This window comes from Corvus hawaiiensis, chromosome Z (assembly GCF_020740725.1).
Source record: "Corvus hawaiiensis isolate bCorHaw1 chromosome Z, bCorHaw1.pri.cur, whole genome shotgun sequence".
Classification (NCBI taxonomy): domain Eukaryota; kingdom Metazoa; phylum Chordata; class Aves; order Passeriformes; family Corvidae; genus Corvus; species Corvus hawaiiensis.
Window position 1 is genome coordinate 52,449,533 of NC_063255.1, and position 18,929 is coordinate 52,468,461.

General features: G+C 41.3%; 1 protein-coding gene across 6 annotated transcripts in view; it reads left to right on the forward strand.

Annotated features, from left to right (window-relative positions):
* Window positions 1-18,929, forward strand: part of SEMA6A (semaphorin 6A) — a 119,180-nt gene that overhangs the window by 80,479 nt on the left and 19,772 nt on the right. For 3 of the 6 annotated variants that reach the window (XM_048290638.1, XM_048290639.1, XM_048290644.1), the window contains 4 exons: window positions 962-1,020; window positions 2,797-2,817; window positions 2,950-3,000; window positions 10,516-10,680. In XM_048290638.1, the coding sequence (XP_048146595.1) occupies window positions 962-1,020; window positions 2,797-2,817; window positions 2,950-3,000; window positions 10,516-10,680 (296 nt within the window). The remainder of the gene's footprint in view (window positions 1-961; window positions 1,021-2,796; window positions 2,818-2,949; window positions 3,001-10,515; window positions 10,681-18,929) is intronic. The other 3 variants (XM_048290641.1, XM_048290642.1, XM_048290643.1) reach the window with 3 other exon arrangements.

The following is an 18,929-nucleotide window of genomic DNA, read 5'->3' on the forward strand; positions in this document are numbered from 1 at the left end:
TCACTTTTAAAAGCAGCTGCCACTTTCATCAATAGATCCATCGAGACAGAGGCTGTGCAGCTTGATGGAGTCAAAAAGTGAGCAAGGCAGCTTATGTTCTGTCCAGTGCTTAGGAAGGGGATCCAGATCAGCTGTGATGATATCTGGTGAGGTTTTAAGCAAGCCAACAGGAGGTAGAGATGTTAGGTGCCCTCCTGGAGTAGCTGACAGTTGAACAGGTGTTTTAAGAACACAGAGTTAGAATGAGTTGTCTGCGAGGGTAATTATGCCTCAAGGGCAGGATACGAATATAGACAAGGCCTTGTATTTGGAAGTTTTCCAAGGTTCTTGTCATTCACCTTTGACCACACAGGAAGTTGGAAGAACAGCTTCAATAGTTATCCAAAATCACAGAGAGAGGTTAGGAGAATAAGCTGAGCTCGTCAGCTAGAAAAACATGTGTTTGTCAGTAGAACCCCCTGTGTTAAAGGGAACACCTTTTGAGGGATGGACCTTATGCCTTCCAGCCTCATCCAGTGTCATACCTAAGTGATTGCTGAAATGCAGGTTGTCTTCCTCAAGCACAGTACCTGCCCCATGGGTTGGCTTCCTTCTCCCACCAAAGTGCCAGTGCACATGGTCTGCTCTGTGCAAAGGTTAAGGTAGGGTTACAGTTGCTCCCAATAACATTATATATTTAACAGTTTAAAAAACGCAAGTCTTTTTTTCCCTTGGTAACGAGGCATGCAGTGGATTTTTAAAAAGTAGTAATATAAAGTATCATCTGAAGCCAAGAAATCATTAAACAGTGATGAATAGCTCAAATGTGTATGTTGCAGTTTTTCAGCCTTTGTGTGGAATTTTCAAAGAAATAGCCAGTTTCACAGCAGGGATTTATTTCAATTGAACACATGATAATTTCTTTCTGGTTATGCCTATGACTGTTGTTATTCATACTGTTTTGTTTCTTTCTATTATTTAGACTGGCATTTGAACAGGACGTAGAACGTGGCAATACAGATGGCCTGGGTGACTGCCAAAGTAAGCAAAGCTTTTACCTCTGTTTACCGTGTGTCACAGTATCCTTCTGAATGCCTCAAATCGCCAGTACCTGTCAGGCATTCTTTTGTAGCAACGTAAGCCACAACAGAGACAGCAATATAGTTAATGATGCAGGTTCAGAAGAAGAATGGTTGTTTAAATATGTTTGAGGAAAATAGCCCAGTTCACGTGATTTATACAAACATCGGACTTCAGAGTGGTTACATAATGAGAAAAGCTCAGCTCTAGAGGATATTGATTACAGCAATGGCATAATGAATTGGGGTCATTGTCTTTATTAGCCATGGTGGTTGGGTTGTTTACATAGATGTGCAGACGTGGCTTGGTTTCTTGGTGTAGTCTGTGACTTGCACTACATTCCCATGCAGCACTGTGAGACAGTGAAATATATCTTCGATTTTGGATCCAGATCAAGAAATGGCAACTTCTTAGTTTGTGAGTCTTAGGGAATTTTACATACGGTCTGGACAACCTTGTGGTATTAAGGGTCAGGTACTATTGGCATTGCCTAAGAAATTTTAATGGTAAACCTTAAGTACTGACAGCGTGAGCTGGAAGTTTAAACACAGTCTTTAAACATTTACAGTTTTGTACTGAAATGCTTAAAAGTGCATAGTTTGCACTGCATGCAAAGAAACTTCGCATGCTGACTTCTGAGCCTTCAAGAATACCAATGTCTGTGTTCAGGACAGCTCTTGTTACAAATGTTCTCACTGAGATTGATGTAATTCTGATCTCCAAATATTATTTATAAACCTCATGAAATCAAGACTTTCATTCTTTTCAGTGTAATTTGCACTGATGCAGTAAAACAGATGAAGCTGAGGAATCAACGTACAGTGAGAGAGTCATTACTTCTGCAATACAGAGGAAAATAACAGAGGGCTAGACTGTCATGGGACACAGTGTGGGCCAGCTGCTCTGGAGAAAGCCAGAGCCTTCTCATGCCTTGTGCATCCTTATTCAAGAGCCATTAATTCCTGTGATCACTGTGCATGAAGGAGTACAAGGATTTCAGTCTCTGTCCTAAGACAGGGTAATATAGACTGTCTCAAATATTTTTGAAGGAGGTGTAAAAAGATTTTTGAAGGAGGTGTACACATAGGCCTCCCCCTGTTCCCCTGCAAAATGGGTTAGCACCAAAATGTATCTTTGACCTTTTCAACCAGTTCTGCTCTCCTTGGGCAAATAGGTTAGTCAGGAGTGGAGTGGAGCTGATATCAGTTACATATAAAAGAAGGGTAGGAAATTATTCAGGAGCAGCACATTGTGCTCATGGACAGAGATCTGCTTCTGTGCAGAGAGCAACAAAGCCCCTACCCTGCTTAAATCCCTCTTTAGCCCTGAATGATGCATTGACCCTTGACACTGCACAGGGGTAGATTTCATTCCCTGCTAACCCAGCTGATCTTATTACTTCATGTGGTCTTGGGTCACCTGAGTTTTGTCCTCATTGACTCACATTGCTGGCTGCATCCCCTGCAATGCTTTGCCTTAGACTAGGACTTGCAAGGAAAGCAGGGAGGGCACTGGTCTTCCCACTCCCATATCTCCTGTACAGAGCCAGTCATGAACACTTTCAAAGCCAGACATTGTTTGTGGGTATGTATGAATATTAGTTTTGCCTGGGTCCTTAGTGTAAAATTCACACATTTATAAATATCAGCTGAAACATTAATGGTTAGTAGCAGCAAACTACTTAAAAGAAAAAGCAAGATAGAAATAATGATTTTTCCCCTGTTATTTTTCTTTCAGATTCCTTCGTAGCCCTGAATGGTAAGGAAGTTCTTAGTTTCATTATTTATTGACAGCAAATCCATTTTGGAGGAATCACTTTTTACTAAACTTTTAAGTATTTTCATACTTTTGTTATATTTAATATTTCTTCCCAATTTATTTTGTTCATAGACATTTCAACTGCTTCACCTGATCATGAAATGTCTTACTACACAGTGTATGGTCAGTTTATGAGTGTTTTTAAAAATTCTCCCCAAATCCTTGTGTCAGCTAGTAGTTCCTGTACTCAAATAGTTTTTGCCCTATTTTACTTGTTTTGTCTTGGTTTTGAGGGCCCGATTCACTAATCACAACTAGGATTGAGTCTTACCTCTTGATTTTATGACACTGAACCGTGCCATAAATCAAATCCCTCCTGATGGGAGAGAATTTTCTAAAAGTCCTTGCGAGGAGTTTCAAAGATAAACCGAGACTTTTCCTTGAGTTTCAATGCTGCCAGATAGTTGTTTATTAAGTCTTACCAGAGGAACAGAGCCACTAGCGTGACCCAGGTAGAGCATAGAGCACAGAAAGCAGGAGAGAAGTCTCTAATTATCAAGATTTACACGGCCTTTTAAAGATAATTTAACCAATAGTTACTAAAAACGTACATTATTTTCACTTTCCTACCAATTATTCAGTAACACAGCCAGGAACTGCGGAATTCTCTATCCAGTCATTCCAAACTACTTTTACTGTAGAACATGGAGTAGTAGAAGAAGGAGAAGAAGGTTTAGAGAACAACAACAATCCTCCATTTTGATATTTTTTACTCTTATCTATTTACTACAAAGAGTAGCCCAAAACCTCTATAAATTTTTCACCCTGTGACAATCTTACATAGTAGTCTATCACCTAATTCACACCACTGTATTTTCTAGTTCCTGTCTGATCATTGGTAATTTTTTCCAAGGTTGGAGGTAAAAACAGTGTTGTTCAGGGGGGTAAGAACCCTTAAAAACAGGCAGAGAAATATTCTTGGCACTCTGGGTCCCTACAATTTTTAATCTCTCTTTTCTTGTCTTCCCTCAAAACTGTCTCCATTGAATTAAATTCAGATATGGCCTATTTTAATGGCATGCCAGCAGTCATGATTAAGAGCATGCTTCACCTGAACACTCAAAGAAACACTTGGGTACGGTGATGCATCTTATCTGTTCGCCAGGAGAAACAAGATAGTAGTTCACATCATACTCATGAGCTGTCCAGGCTGGTGTCACTACAGCTACAGCAGCTAGTCAGATACCTTAGGGAAAGCAGCAGAACTATCCCTGGGTTACAGAAAGATCTCTCATAAGGAAAATTAGCCTTTTGCCCATGTGGGTTGAGACTGGATTATGCCTCAATTCCTGAAGGTTCTTGTCACTTCTAGGGTGAGTCATTTATGTTGTCCATTCAAGTTCAGATAGCAAATTAAATTACCTGAACTGAAGAGGATCATTTCTGCAAGCCTAGAGTAGCAGGTTCCCATGAGGCAGCTGTTACTCTGTGCTCACAGTGCTTTCTACCACTTTGTTCTGCACATTTGGAAGTGGATTACGCTGGTTCTTGGAGTGAAGAGTAAATGTCTTCATGAGGAATAAATGCAGAATAAATAATCCCTTTAAATTCAAACCTAGACATATACTGCAATAGCTTTTCTTATAGACATCCTGAACAAAGACAAGTACTCACAAGCTAAGAGGATGTGTGGTATTGCTGCCAGTGAAATCAATGGCAAAATTCCATCTGGGGTGGAAGCTTTCTTGTGAAGTTGCTTTCAGGCCATACAAGACTAGCAGTTCATTAGGGCTGGATCAAATTCACCACACTTTGGGCTGAACATAGCAAGAGGTAGGTTAATGTGAAGTTGTGATGAACTTTTATTTGATCCTTTCATCTCGTGCCTGCAGAATATGTAGGTGTAAGACCAAACCAATGACAACTCAGTACAGCAGAATATAAATAACTGGAGGGACAGTAATGCTGTTCAGCATTTGTAAAAATACAGACAAATTCCCCTTGCTTTTTATTACCAGGAAATGAAAAATGTGCAGGTGAAACTTATTTGAAAGTATGGTAATGAAAACCAGTGGAGGGAATGTACAAAATCAAAGGCAAGTTGAGACTTTCTAGTGTATGGAAGACTGACAGTTTCATCTGCATATACATTTTATACTTTCTTTCATTGTAAAATCTCTGTATTTCCAATGCATGGAGCAGTAATTAAAGAAGAGTAACAATCAAATCCATACTGCTGAATGTAAAGATAAAGAGAGTGGCTTTGGGCATAGTGCTGATGTGCCAGAAATGTTCTAGATTTCCTGCTTCTAAGAGAATTCATAGTCTGCAGTTATAGCTGTGGAACTACGGTTTGGATCCTGCCAGCTAGAGTATTAGTAGGTACTTTAGTAAAAACTGATATTTTAATCTGACCAAGAAAGCAGAAGAGTTTTTCAAGTGAGCAGCAGAATGACGAAAGCTGAAGTCCAAGAGAGCACAGTTAACAAAAGAGAGTACATTTTACTGTCCAGGCATGTCAAGGCCAAAGACAGACTCCATAAATGAACCCAGCTTTTAAAGTAGGACCTTACAGACAGGTGCAATGGAGAAACACTGACCCAGCATTAACATGGGTTCTCATTCATGCCCAGTCTTTTACAGATTAGTTCATTGACTCCTTTCAGGTACATCCTAATAACATGGTCTCCATGCAAGTCAGCTCCTCCTTTTATGGGTTTAGTTAAAATACCTATTCTTGTATTATTGCAGTTGGGCTTTCTTTTCACCTACCACTTGTCTCCTCTATTGATCTTCCACATCAGGAGTGCAAAAATTCTAGGATAAGCTAGTAAAACAGTCTCAGTAAACATGTTCATGTTTGCCAACTGTAGTAACTGGTCTGAGTAATTCTTTTTCTTGAAAAAACAAAAATGTTATGAATGGTCTAATTTGATGTTACTGAGCACAGTTTAATGCAAAAGTAAATGGTATGTTGTAATGGATGAGGCCTCAGAACACTGGGATATACCAGAATACCAACCAAGTGAATGCTCAGAGCTCTGCTGGATTCAGTGGGCTAAATATATCCAAAGTCATCTAAACTTCCAAAAGAAGTCATAAGGCCTGATTCTCTTCATTTACTCCACTATAAATCACCCTCCTTCAACAGACTTACTGCCAATCTAGCAGTGTGAATGAAAGGAGAACCAAGCCCTTAATCTTTGTGTTCTTGGCACCAGCCTCCTCCTAAGTTTGGCACATGGCCTCTCTTCCTAAGGCAGTCTCACATTATCAGTTGCAAACAAGTGCAAAGTCCACACAGGTGACTCAAGTGACACCCAAGGAGAGGATAGCAGACTGACAGTCTGGATGCAGAAAGTCAGAGAGAAATTATGCAAGAGCCACATATTTAAACAAGGAGATTAAGCTGGATACCTCTGCAAAATTCTAAGCAGCTTCAATTACCTTTGGAAACATCAATTCTTAGTGAATTGGGCCCTTATATTACCCCCTAGCCATAGTCCTCTCTCTCTCTATAGTATTGATTTAACTTTTCCCTCTAATTGTCTAATTAGGTTGCTATAGCTGTTAATAGGATAGCGTGCAGATATCTTAACTTCTGAGATTCTAATGACTTGTGCATATTAGAGTAACTGTCAAATACTGATAGTATTGAATCTCTGTCTTTGTTTTAAACCTGAAAAAAAAACCTCTTTACATTTTACAAGTGCACTTCAGAACAAGCTATAGTTAAAGAAGTGCAGCCTTTTTGAATGGTTATCTGTGCTTGTAGACACCAAGTGCTTTTACTCTGCCTCTGTTGCTTGATTACAGCACTCCAAATGAAAAGTTTTTGCAAATAATGGAAGCACCTAAACCAGATTTTTTTAGAGTGTGTCTGTTTGATTTTTACATGTTTTCTTTAAACAGAGACATTTGAAAAGCACCATGCATACAGTTATTCAAAAGCTTTGTTTTAAAACAAAGGCAGAATTGTTTTTTCAGATGTTTTTGTATTAACCGTTATTAACACAGAGGTACTGGCCACATCTCAGATGGGCTAAAGCCTCGTTAAATTTCAACAAAGCTTATTTGCAAGTCAGAGTGGCAAAAAATGGTGTAATGGGAAAAAAAGGCCCACTACACATTGCAAACTATACAGCGCATTGTAAAGGCTTGATAATGGCTGTGTGTGAGAGGGCCAGGACTGGGTTGCCTGCCACTTCAGTCTTTTCTCTGTTTTTGAGAGAAACTTAAGTAGCTCATACATTTGTGGTGCCACTCTGCTCAGAAGTGAAATTCACCCAGTGGGACTGGCTATTCAGGCACCTACAGGACACTGTGATACTGCTTACAGGAGCAGGATCACTGCCTATGGTAAGTGTTTGAAAAATACAGGTCTAACACAACTAGGACAGGCTATTAAGGTTTAATCTGCTCCTGCCCTGCTTCCTCAAAATCAAATGGAAGAAAGTTTATCTCAATTAGCTGTGTAAGCTTGCTTCTCAGTGGGTATTAGACTAATACATTGGTAATAGAGAGAATAGGCTGATTTCTTGCATTTGTGTGGAACCCCTCTCTACCTAGTGACCATCTGGTACACATTAATATCTTCACAAAGCCTTCGCCTTCCATTACCAGGAAGTTCTCTGTGTATTGGCAACATACGGTTCAAGAAATCTGGTTTTTTTCCCCAGAAAATGTGTCCCTTAGGCATATACTTCCTCTAGATTACTGTATTACGAAATGTTTTTCTTTAACCATATTTACAGCTTTTCCTTGGAATCCCTCCTTTAAGCACACTTAAAAGTGCAAGTGTTTGGAAAGAGATATAGGCATATAAATGCATATCAAACACAGGCATAAAATATGATTGCTACTTGGCAAGATTTTCTTCTCTTTTACCTCTTTATCAAGCAATGACTAATTGCTTTCTTATGCTGAGTGCAGCACTATTTGTAAGCTGACCAAATACTGTACACATTACTATTGTTGCTGAATGGGGTATTAACTTGAAGACTGGAACCCCATGAATGCTTGCACTGTGGTTTACTCCTTAGAAAAAGAAAACATGAAAATTCCATAATTTCTGTTTTCTAGCCTGTTCTCTGCCCTATTATTTGTCTTGTTTCTTGGGGATGAGCACAGGAGTTGACAAGTGTAAAATAGTGTTGGAGTGAACGCTTTCAGGATCCAGCATATTCTTGCTTCAAGAGGGAGTGTGTTTTCAGTTGCTGGACCTCTGCCTGTCCCTTTGGACACAAACTGTCCTGGTGCAGGACTGCTGTGGAGCAGGCAACACGTTTGGATTGGAGTTCATTGCCGTCTATCTGTGTGTTACCAATATTCCCAGCCATGCTGTGGCTTATGGAAACCTTTTAAAAGAGGATAATGTCTGGCTTCTCTTTTCTATTTGGTCAACATTGAAAGCTCTGTCTTTACAAAACAAATTTAATTTGCTATGTTAAAGAAAGATGGCTGGGAGAAACCTCACTTTCTACCATGAGAGGGTAAAAAATAATCCACTGCCCTTTTCAGTGTAAGTCTTCAGACTGACATCCAGAGCTAAATCAGTTAACAATCAGCTGTAGTTGAAGGTTGGCTTCATGGTGAGAGCACTATAAATTTAACCAATTTTTCTTTCTAAGCATACAAGTTAAGGGAGTTCATGTTGTGTCCATGTCCTATGCAAAACATAGTCCAAAATGCTCCCATATATAATTTGGCGCAGTAAATCAAAAGGGCTCCTCCAAAACTTACAGAGGAGCACAGGCTTTTTTTTTTTTTTTTTTAATGTAAAATCATTAATATTCAACAGGACTTCTTTAAATCGTAACAGCATCTTAATAGAAGTTGCAGCATTTTGCTGACCTCATCAGTAGTTCAACACCGCTGGTAAAAGGGCTGGATAAAATGAAGCATGTGGGTGCATCAAAAAGCTTGGGGAGATTGGTGGCCAACATTTAGATTTTTGATTGTTGAAGTGGAATTGAGGATCTAGGTTCATCATCTCTCTCTACACTTCTGAGAGTGAGGGCTGCATGGCTTTAGAAGCCATTTAAAACAGCCTTTTTGAGATGCAGCTTTCAAAAGCTTTGTGCTTAGCCAGTAGCTGTTTAAAATAAACTACAGAAGCACAGGCTCTACCTGCCCAACCCTGTGCCTTCTCTGTGAGGCTTTAAATTTCAGCTCCTTGTGTTTATCTGTCTCTGCCCCAGTGAGTCTCAAATTATTTTTCTGAGCAGTGAAGCAAGATCAAGGGAAGGAGCAGGGAGAGGGTCCCTGCTAGGGCAGCCTGTAGCCAGGTGATTGGACTCCTCTCCAAGGGAGATTCATCTAGGGAAGGAAAATTAATTCGCTGGGCTGTTCAAAAGGAGACAGGAGAAAGGAGGGCTGCTGTCAGTCTGTCTGGCATTATCTGAAGAAAAAGAGTTATATGCCATTATGTTTGTGAATAATCCAATTCTGTTAGTTTGTGTTTGAGCATGTGTCAAAAATCCCTCTTTTAATGGGCTCTTTAAAAAAAGTAGGTAATGGGACATAGTTACTCCACATCAAATTAAGGAGGCCCAGAATTCCTTGAGTCCTGATGAAAATAACTCACTTTGGCACATGTACTGAAAGGAAACTTTCAGAATGGTTTTGAGGTCAAAATGCTGTCATGTGGGTGGCATTTGGTGCCCTCTCCCCAAAGCAGCTGAGTCACTGGGAAGTCCAGGTGGGAGCTGTCTTTCAGAGACAGTTAGACCCCAAGCATCTCAAGCATTTTAGGTGCTGATGTACTTCTCAGATCTAGCTGCAAAGAATGTTTGAGTCTACAAACACGCCGCTGTCCCCGCCAAACTACCTTTCAAATTGTGCAGTATTTCCAGTGGGGCACATTCTGTGAATGTGCTGTTTGTTGGGGTATATATGATATGTGAGAAGCTGATCAGTTCAGGACAGCAGTAAAAATGTCTAGAGCATTTGTAATGGAAAAAAGGCATGTGAGACATCAGTCTCAGCTGCCGCTGGAGTCATGGGTTCTTGGGCAGATCCATGGGGTGAGGCATTGTCTGCACTGTCACTCTGAGCAGAAATGGTGTTCAGCCTTGTGCTTGTTTCAGAGCCATTTTGTACCATCAGCTCAGAAAGGACCAATAGGGATGGTGCAAGCTGGCCCGGGACATTTCCCAACTGGAGAGGAATGCTGCAGAGTGAACACACTGGTGTTAGGAAGTCCTTCATTCCCCTGGAGGGCATGAGGGTAGAGTGCCTCATGATGTCACCGTTTTGTAGTTCTTCTGGCATTCCCACTGAGTTTCAGCCATTTTAGACGTTGCTCTGTTTTAAATTGATTTTTTATTTGCTTTTTGACTGAGCCAGTACCAGACAGCATGGGCTGACACTTCAGTTTGAGTCAGGCATATGTACTGAATCCAGACAAAAGATGCTTGACTTCGATGACGTGTGCTTACCCTCTTTCATATGCATTTGTTGAGAAGCAAAGAACTGCCAGCCCAGTGGCAGCACCTCTTAGCACCCTGATCTGGAAGGTTCAAATCCCCTTTCTTTGGAGTCATGTTTTGAAGGACTTTTGAAACATTGCTCAGCCTAAGACAGGATGTTCACCCGTCACAGAAGCAGAGCAGTGCATACATTCCTGAGCATGGGGAGGTAGCGTGGTAAGTGACTAATGAGACTTGTCTTCCCTACCTGTATTTATAATGTAAACAGGACACTCCAGTTCCCTAGTCCCAAGCACCACCACTTCTGACTCTCGCGCTCGACAGGGTTATGATGCTAGGGGACGCATGCTGGATTGGAAGGATCCGCTTGGTTCATCTGAAAATACAGATCCATATGTGGCAGTTTCATCCCATAATCATCAAGACAAGAAGGGTAAGGCCTTGGAAATGACATCCTGTGGTGAGGAGGGAGGGGGAGGAGGACTAAAGTGTAACTGCTTCCAGCTGGCTCAGAGTAACATGTAATGAAACTCCTGTGCTATAATTAAAAGCTTATCGTAAAGTCTGAAACTAAACAGCCAATCTTAGATTCAGTCCTAGATAATTCACTGCCTGAGAAAACCACACAAAGCAAATAAAGTGTATGCCTTTATAGAGATTTTTGTGCATGTGTATGGGAATGAGGGAAACAGAGGAGATTTAGCTCTCTCTAAATTTGATCTGCCCTGTTCTCTGACAAAGCAAGAGCCATGGCTTCCTATTGTTCTTAAGGATGAGTTTTTATATTGCCTTTCTCTGTATTCCCAGGGCAGCACAGCAGTTCTCAGTTAATTTCACATTATTTCCATCTCTCAACACCATAGAATCATGAAGAGCTTTGATTTGGAAGGCACCTTAAAGATTATCTTGTTCCAACCCCCCTGCCATGACCAGGAACACTTTCCACTTGACCAGGTCCTGTTCAACCTGGCCTTGAACACTTTCAGGGATGGGCCATCAACAATTCTGGGCAAACTGTTGCAGTGCTTCACCACCCTCAGAGTAAAGAATTTCTTCCTAATATCTAATTTAAACCTGCCCCCTTTCAGTCTTTACCCCCTTGTCCTATCACTACGTGCCCTTGTAAAAAGTCTCTCTCCAGCCTTGATATATCCCCCTTTAGGTACTGGAAGGCTGCTGTAACATCTTCCCAGAGCCTTCTCTTCCTCAGCCTGAACAACCCCAGCTCTCTCAGCCTGTCTTCACAGGACCGGGGTGCTCCAGCCCTCTGATCATCTTCATGGCCCATGTCTTTTCTGTGCTGGAGACCCCAGAGCTGGACACAGCACTCCAGGTGGGGTCTCACATGAACAGAGCAGAGGGGCAGAGACCTCTTCCTCAGCCTGCTGGCGAAGCTACTTGGGATGCAGCCTGGGATACATTTTGCTTTCTGGGCTGGGAGTTGCCCTGACGTAGGTACTTTACACTTGGCCTTGTTAAACCTCGAGGCTCCTATTGGCATACTTCTCAATCTTGTCCAGGTCCCTCTTGATGGCATCCTGTCCTTCAGGTGCATCAGTCACAGCACACAGCTTGATGTCATCTGCAATCTTGCTGAAGGTTCACTCAAAGCCACTATGTCATTGATGAAGATACTGGTCCCAAAATTGACCCCTACGGGATACCACTTGTCACTGATCTCCATTCAGATATCAAGCCATTGATGACTATCCTCTAGATAAGGCTGTCCAGTGAATTCCTTATCCATTAAATTGTCCACCCATCAAATCCATCTCTCTCCAATTTAGAGAGATGGATGTTGTGTGGGACCATGTCAAAGGCTTTACAAAATTCCAGATAAATTACATACTCTTTCCTTGTCTGCTGATGGAGTCTCTCTACCAGGTTGGTCAGGCAACACTTTCCCTTGGTGCAGCCATGCTGGCTGTCTTAAACACCTCACTGTCCTCCATGTTCCTTAGCAGAGCTTCTAGGAAGGTATGTTCCATGATCTTCCCAGGCACAGAGATAATGGGACTGACAAGTTGGGAGTTCCCAGGCTCCTTCTTTCTACCTTTTTTTAAGATGGGTACAATGTTTCCCTTTTTCCTGTGACTTCACCTGACTGCCACGCTTTTCAAATATCATGAAAAGTGGCTTGGTAATTAAATCAGCCAATTCCTGGGACTCTGGGATACACCTCGTCACATTCCATAGACTTAGGTATGTTCAGGTTCTTCAAGTGGTCCCAAACCTGATTTTCCCTTACAGTGGGAGGGACTTTGTTCCCCCAGGAATTGTCTTGTGAACCGTACACTTGAGAGGGGTGAGAAGAGAGGTTGCAAGTGAAGACTGAGGCAAAAAAGTTGCTGAGTACCTCAGCCTTCTCCTCATCCACTGCAGTTTGCCAGCCTTGCTCACCAGGTGGAGCATGCCTTCTTCAACCTACCTTTTCCCTTCCTGACCCCATCCTTACACAACCAGACTATGTTCCTATACTGTTCCCATGATACTTGTCCCTTTTTCCACCACCTGTGCATTTCCTTTTCGCCCCTTAGTTCAGCTAGCAGGTCCCAATATAGCCATCCAATCTCTTGTCTTCCTTCTCCAATTTCTTTCACCTGGGTTTCACTCTTCCCTCTTGGGAGATATCCTTAAAGATCGGCTCCCTTGTCCTTGAGGGCAGTTTCCCAGGGGGCCCTCCTGACCTCCTTGAGAGAGCTGAAAGTTTGCTTTTCTAAAATGCAGGGTCCTGGCTTTACTGTCTGCCTGACCCACATGCCTGAGGACTGTGAAATCCACTGGTGCATGATCACTGCAGCCCAGACTGCTGCCACTTTGACATCACCTATCAGCTCACTTGGGCTGGTGACCATCAGGTCCCATATACCAATATAGATAATGACAGCCTGCTCTAGTTCAACAATTGAAGAACTGGGAGTAGCCCTAGTCACTGGGCCTCAGTCCCACTGTCTTCAATGAGACCTGAGCATAAAATACCTTTTAGAATCATTAGCGTACATTAAATGTTGCGTAAATGACTGCTCGTGTGGAGAGATTCTATGTTTTGTTTTTCACACACCAAAAGGTTGGGATTTAGGTGTCATTTCACAGTGCTCAGACCAGTGCTGAAGCACAGGCGTCTAATACAAACCCTGTCCTTTGGCCTCCACTTCCCCTTTGCCAGACATACAGGGAATTAGGCAGAGAATTTCCAAAATTTGCCACTTGAACATAGAGAAGAGGAACCTTTTTTCCTATGTAAAGATGGTGGTGCCCATCATTGTATCTTGACCCTGATCATTCTTCCAGCTCCTTTTAATCTGTATCTCAGAGACTTTAAAATGGTCCCTTTCAAACAGGGGAATTAGGTTCAAATAGCTCCACTGCCTAGAGAGATCTGAATCCTTGTTATTCTTCTCCAGGGTGTTCTTAGATCTCTTCTTTCAACCTCTGTTCTGTTGAAGATGTTTTGCTCTGTGTGGACTAATTAAGTACTCAGTGTGTCAGAAGGAAGATGAGTATGAGCAAAACTCACTTGCTGAGTGGTTAGGGCACTCACCAGGGGCGGGAACACACAAGTTCAGTTCTTTCTGCTAGGAATATTTGATATAAAACACTTAAAATATTAATTGAAATGTGGATTCCAGTCTCTATTGTTCATGCATTTTATATGAAAAACTCATTAGACAAAAGCATCAGCTGTTCCTAGAGAAGCTACTGGCATGCGAGACCTGATGCTTTCCATTGTCTGCCCAAACTAGTAGGTTACTAAATCATATTCCTTCCCCCCCATCTGACCCACTGAATCTTGAATTCTCTGCATTAGCTGTGGAGGCTTTCAGCAAGGGGTGTGATGAGCACATTAACATCACAGAACAGTCTTCAGCAGAGCTGCACGACAGCTGCTGGTGGTCTGGACCCAGACTGTGACCTCAGTGCCTGTTATTCATGACAGCCCCAGATACACAATGCCTCCCACAGTCCAGGAGTATCCAGGGTTTCTCACGGAACTCCCCAGGACTGACCTCAAAGAGCCCTCACAGTTCCTAACCATAAAGGCAATGGGCGTCACCTGGCTGGCCCAGCAGAGACAAAGCCTGAAGCACTTTTCCAGCTGAGGAGGTCAGTCAAATTAGGCACGAGATACAGTAAAATTTCTTGAGATACCATGGAAAGCATTAATCTAGTATCCTTGGCTTTTAGGCTTATTGGCAGGAAATTGAATATGAAGATTTAAATTCCCACAGGCAGAGGATGTGAACTTGTCCCCCACCTCCCAGCTAATTAGCTTTTCCTATAGAAAAAGGGAAAAACTGCCCCTGTTTGAACAATTGTTTTTCTTAGAGCTTAACCCTGTAGACATTCTGGGAGAATAACTGTAAAATGTAAACTAAAAAAAGTGAATTTCTAGAACCTGATCAGTCTTATTTGTGTGTTAAGCACAGAGCCTCTTTGCACTCTGCAGACCTGTGGGCTGCTGAGCCTTGGCAGAGGAGGAAATGCAGGTGGCTGCAGTACTCAGACTCAAAACCATCATTTCAGGTGCAAGGGACTGCCAGCAAGGAAGATGAAACATCACACTCCTAATTCCAGTTTAAGCTCAGTTTGAGATACCATCTTCATTTTTTAATTCCTCATCCCTTGCTCTTCAGTTGTAGAAAGGCAATTGAGCAAAAGTGGTTTCTGGGTATCACTTACGTAGCAGAGGGAAGGCATATAAACCTGCATGCCCTCCTAAAGATGGCGTGTGATTTACCTAGCACTCTTCTTTCCTCTCAACAATGTCAATGATAATGCTGACAGCCAAAAAATGAGGATCTTTTCTTTCTCTGTCCAATCGGTTACTAACACCTGTTATACAAAATACTTCATTCAAGGGGACATTTCTTAGAAAATCCAGTGTTCCCACTTCTGAAAATAAGTGGTATCTTTCTCTTGTCCACCCTGAAAGGGGGAGATGGACGGACAGACGGACAGAAGGAAGGAAGGGAGGGATAGAGGGATGGATCCTTGAACACAGCTCCTCTGCTGCTTCTAGACAGGAGAGTGGTGTCAGAAACCACCAAAAGGGGAAGATCTGCCCCTTTATGTACCCAGAGGAATGCAGAGATGTGTATGCATTTTAATGGCACTTTATTTGTTATGTGTGAGTCCCTGCTTCACAAGTCTTCTGAAAAGCAATGCTTAATAGATGGAAAGCTAGCTCTTAAAAGCATCTTGTATGCCACTACCAGCTTTCAGAAAAGCATGCAGTGAAAATATTAATAAATGTATGGCTGTTGGATTCTAATAATTTTTGTTTCAATTCACTGGCTGATGAAGTGGCTTACATTCAATACTTCCCTCCCCAGGGAGTGATGGTTACCAAAGAGCCTTATAAGCACTTGACAGGGTCATTTAAATATCATGCATTCTTTGGTGCCTAGTTATGAATATTGACAAAGCTGGAAGCTGTCTACACACATCAAAACAATGGCGGCAGAGGTGACCGCATGGTTGTTTACCATTACCATCTACTAGTGTGCTGTTACTCCTTGCCTTGCCCAGTCAGAGCCAGTTAGCTCCAAAATTCTGTTGGTTTGTTGTTTCAAAAGGGCAAAGCAAAGAGTTCTTACACAAAGTTTAATCAAGAAATGTTACACTTACAATCCTTTTATCAAGATTTTGTTTCCACTTTTGCTGTGATTTCTTTTGCTTTCACACATTCACAAAGAAAATTTTTTTTTAATATTTTCTCCTTGTTTTGCAAGGTGCTTTGTGTTTTTCTTCATTGGTTGTGTCTATTCCTTTGAGCAGTGTTTTCTTTCTTTTTCTGTGCTCACAAATGGCTCCTTACTGATTGTACTAATTGTATAGAATCCACTTGCTGTTTTCTTTACTGTAGCATGGTTGCTTTGATGATGTCACATCCATCCATATGCTTCACTTTTAATTCAGTGCAGGCATCTTGGGGAATATCTGTGGGGGTGTGAAGACGGGGTTCTTTAAAAGGGTTGACTCATGGGAATGTGACATTTGTGTGCCACAGCTTTAGTAGCTAAATATACTCTGGGACTGTTGTTTCTGAGCTACATCACATTTCTTGCCAAGATGAAAATGTGTAGTGCAACCCATAGAGTGGGAATTGTGCATTGCCATCCCACTGGCATTTTCATTTTGGCCATTAAGGAATCTGCCCTTTCTATTGCAGGCAAAAAAAAAAAAAGCTCTGATTTGGCAAGTTACAACCCTCTTTCCTATTCTCCTCCCATCTCCCCAGAAAACTAAATCAAACCAAACCAAAAAAAAAGCCAAAAGAACAGCACATGTTCTAGAGTATGTTTATGTTTTGTTTTCTTTCTTGCTGTGTTTTAGTGTTAATTTAATTGTGTGTTTCTCACCTTTGTTGAAACAGTTTCCCTAACCTTGCTGTCTAACCTTCCCCCCTGCTGCCATTGTACTTGGTCTTCCTCTCTCCGCAGTCGGAGTCATGAAGCTCCTGCTGTGGAGCACTCCAAGGCTTTACCCTCTACACCCCAGTAGTGCCGTAGTGCTGCGTCCCTCTGTAGTCGTCCTACTAACAAAGGGGGGAGTAGAGATGTATGGCTGTTCGACAGGCCTCCATGAAGAAAACAAAGTGATTTTCTTCAAGAGTAGCTGGCCCTGTCTCTCACTACCCTGCTGCCCTTCTCTGCTGCCTTCTGTCCTTCCTGCCTCCATTCAGAAATGCCTCATGCTTCTCTAGTACAGGGTTCATTAGTGCAAATGTAGCCAACAGCTCGGTTTTCTCATTTATTCCCTAATTGCCTAGAACCTGCCTTTTAATCACAGTTTTGATAAATTGGTTGAAAATTCAGGTTATGATTTTGTGGCTCTGCTACAGCTCCTTCTTCACAGCATTCGGATGGAAGTGGCTGAGCTGGGCACTGAACGACAAAATTGTAGTGCTTAGCAGTCTTTAATGCTTGTATTCTTACTTGTCTCAGCACTCATTAGGTAAAAATTGTGAGGTGGTATCTCCTTTCCTTAACAAGGCTTTTGTTGATATCCATGTAACAAATGTAAAAAACTGATTAGAAGTGGGACGTGATGAACACAGTTTACAGAGTTAAGAGTTGCTAGTTTATTTGGATATCAGGAGTGCTGCTTTAGAGACAGTATCTGGTAGCACCTATTATTTTATAGAATGTATAATCTGTATTATTATTATTAATTACTGCAGCTCTTTCTCTGGTAAATCATTAGCAATAGTCAACTCCTCTATTTGGAGAGGGCTGTGCTCTTGGGGAGCCCAAGAGCTGTGCCTTTTAAAACCTGCCTCCAGAAGATACTTCATATTGTACACAAGTGGCAGTGTTACTAAATTTTACTGTGATTATCACTACTTGAAAGATTTGCCAAGTGCTGACAATGCTTGTCTCTGGAGAGTCTGCAAATGTTCAGGCAGATTCTGCTGCAGTGAGACAAAATTATAAGAAACTTCAGGTACAGTTATGATAAAGAATGTAAAGTGCTCATATAACAAGATACTTTACAAGTAGACATGAAATGAGTGGGGAAAAAAATCTCTGGCAAAACAAAGCTTCAGACTTTTTTTTTTGCATAAATTTCTTCTTTTTTTTTTTTTTTGCATAAGTTAAACAATTAATATTCATCACAGGAGAGCTGAGTTTTGCACCAAGAAGTACATTTGCAGAGTATATTTTTACAAAAAAATATTTTTATATGCTAATATGTACCAGGATCTAAAAGATTCAAAGCAGTTTCTATGTCAGAGAAAACAGAGGAATGTTATTATCTTGTTGGCATTATGTAATAAATCAGATGAGGAATTAAAGTGGCACAAAATATGTCAAAACTTAGGTTTTGAGTCAGTATTTGCAGGTCTGAGTGGAAGGGCTTGGACTTTCAAGGTGTCAAGGTGAAGCAAATACTCTGTATTTCATCGGTGACATCATCCTGACACGGTCAGAAGGAACTGATTGATGCTGAAACAAGTGTAAGGCTTGTGGGAGAAGAATGGGATTGGGAAGAGATGTATTCACCCAAAGCATGTGCTTCTGGGGGAAACTATGCAAACACTGCTATTCATTCCCATATCTCAAACCATTGTATGCACAAACATAAAACAATTACAAGTACTTTGCAGATCACTAAGTTTCAAACGCTGAGGAAACAATTAAGATTGAATCAGACCAGATCCTTCATTTACTATACTTTTAAGTCTTCTGCCCATAGTCTAGTAAAAGAATGTTGTGAGAAAGGGAGTAGAGAATTTGCTCTGATTTTGTCTATGATTCTGTAGCATGTGGCTGAGATTTGGAGTGAGAGGTGTGGTTACTCAGAGCTGTAGTGGTTCACAAAGTGATTTTACGTAGACAAGATGACATAGTCCATTTAAACTTGTATAGAGCCACATCTAGATTAAAACGTACCGACTTTTCCCATTAGGATGAAAACAGAGGTTGGTTGGATGAGTCTGTGCTAAACAAAAATCTATAGATTTTTTTCTGAAATGTTCTTAAGTAAATTAGCCTCAGCTTATTGTAAACATCCCTGTTTCCAGAGGGAGGCCTTATTTATATAGTGGTTGCTTGGTTGAAATTTTTAAAAAAATATTTTTTTTAGAACAAACAACCAACCCTATATTTGCCTAAAATGCCTCTAATGAGCAACTTGTCCAGGAACTGAATGTCTCATAAACTAATCCCAGCATACCTA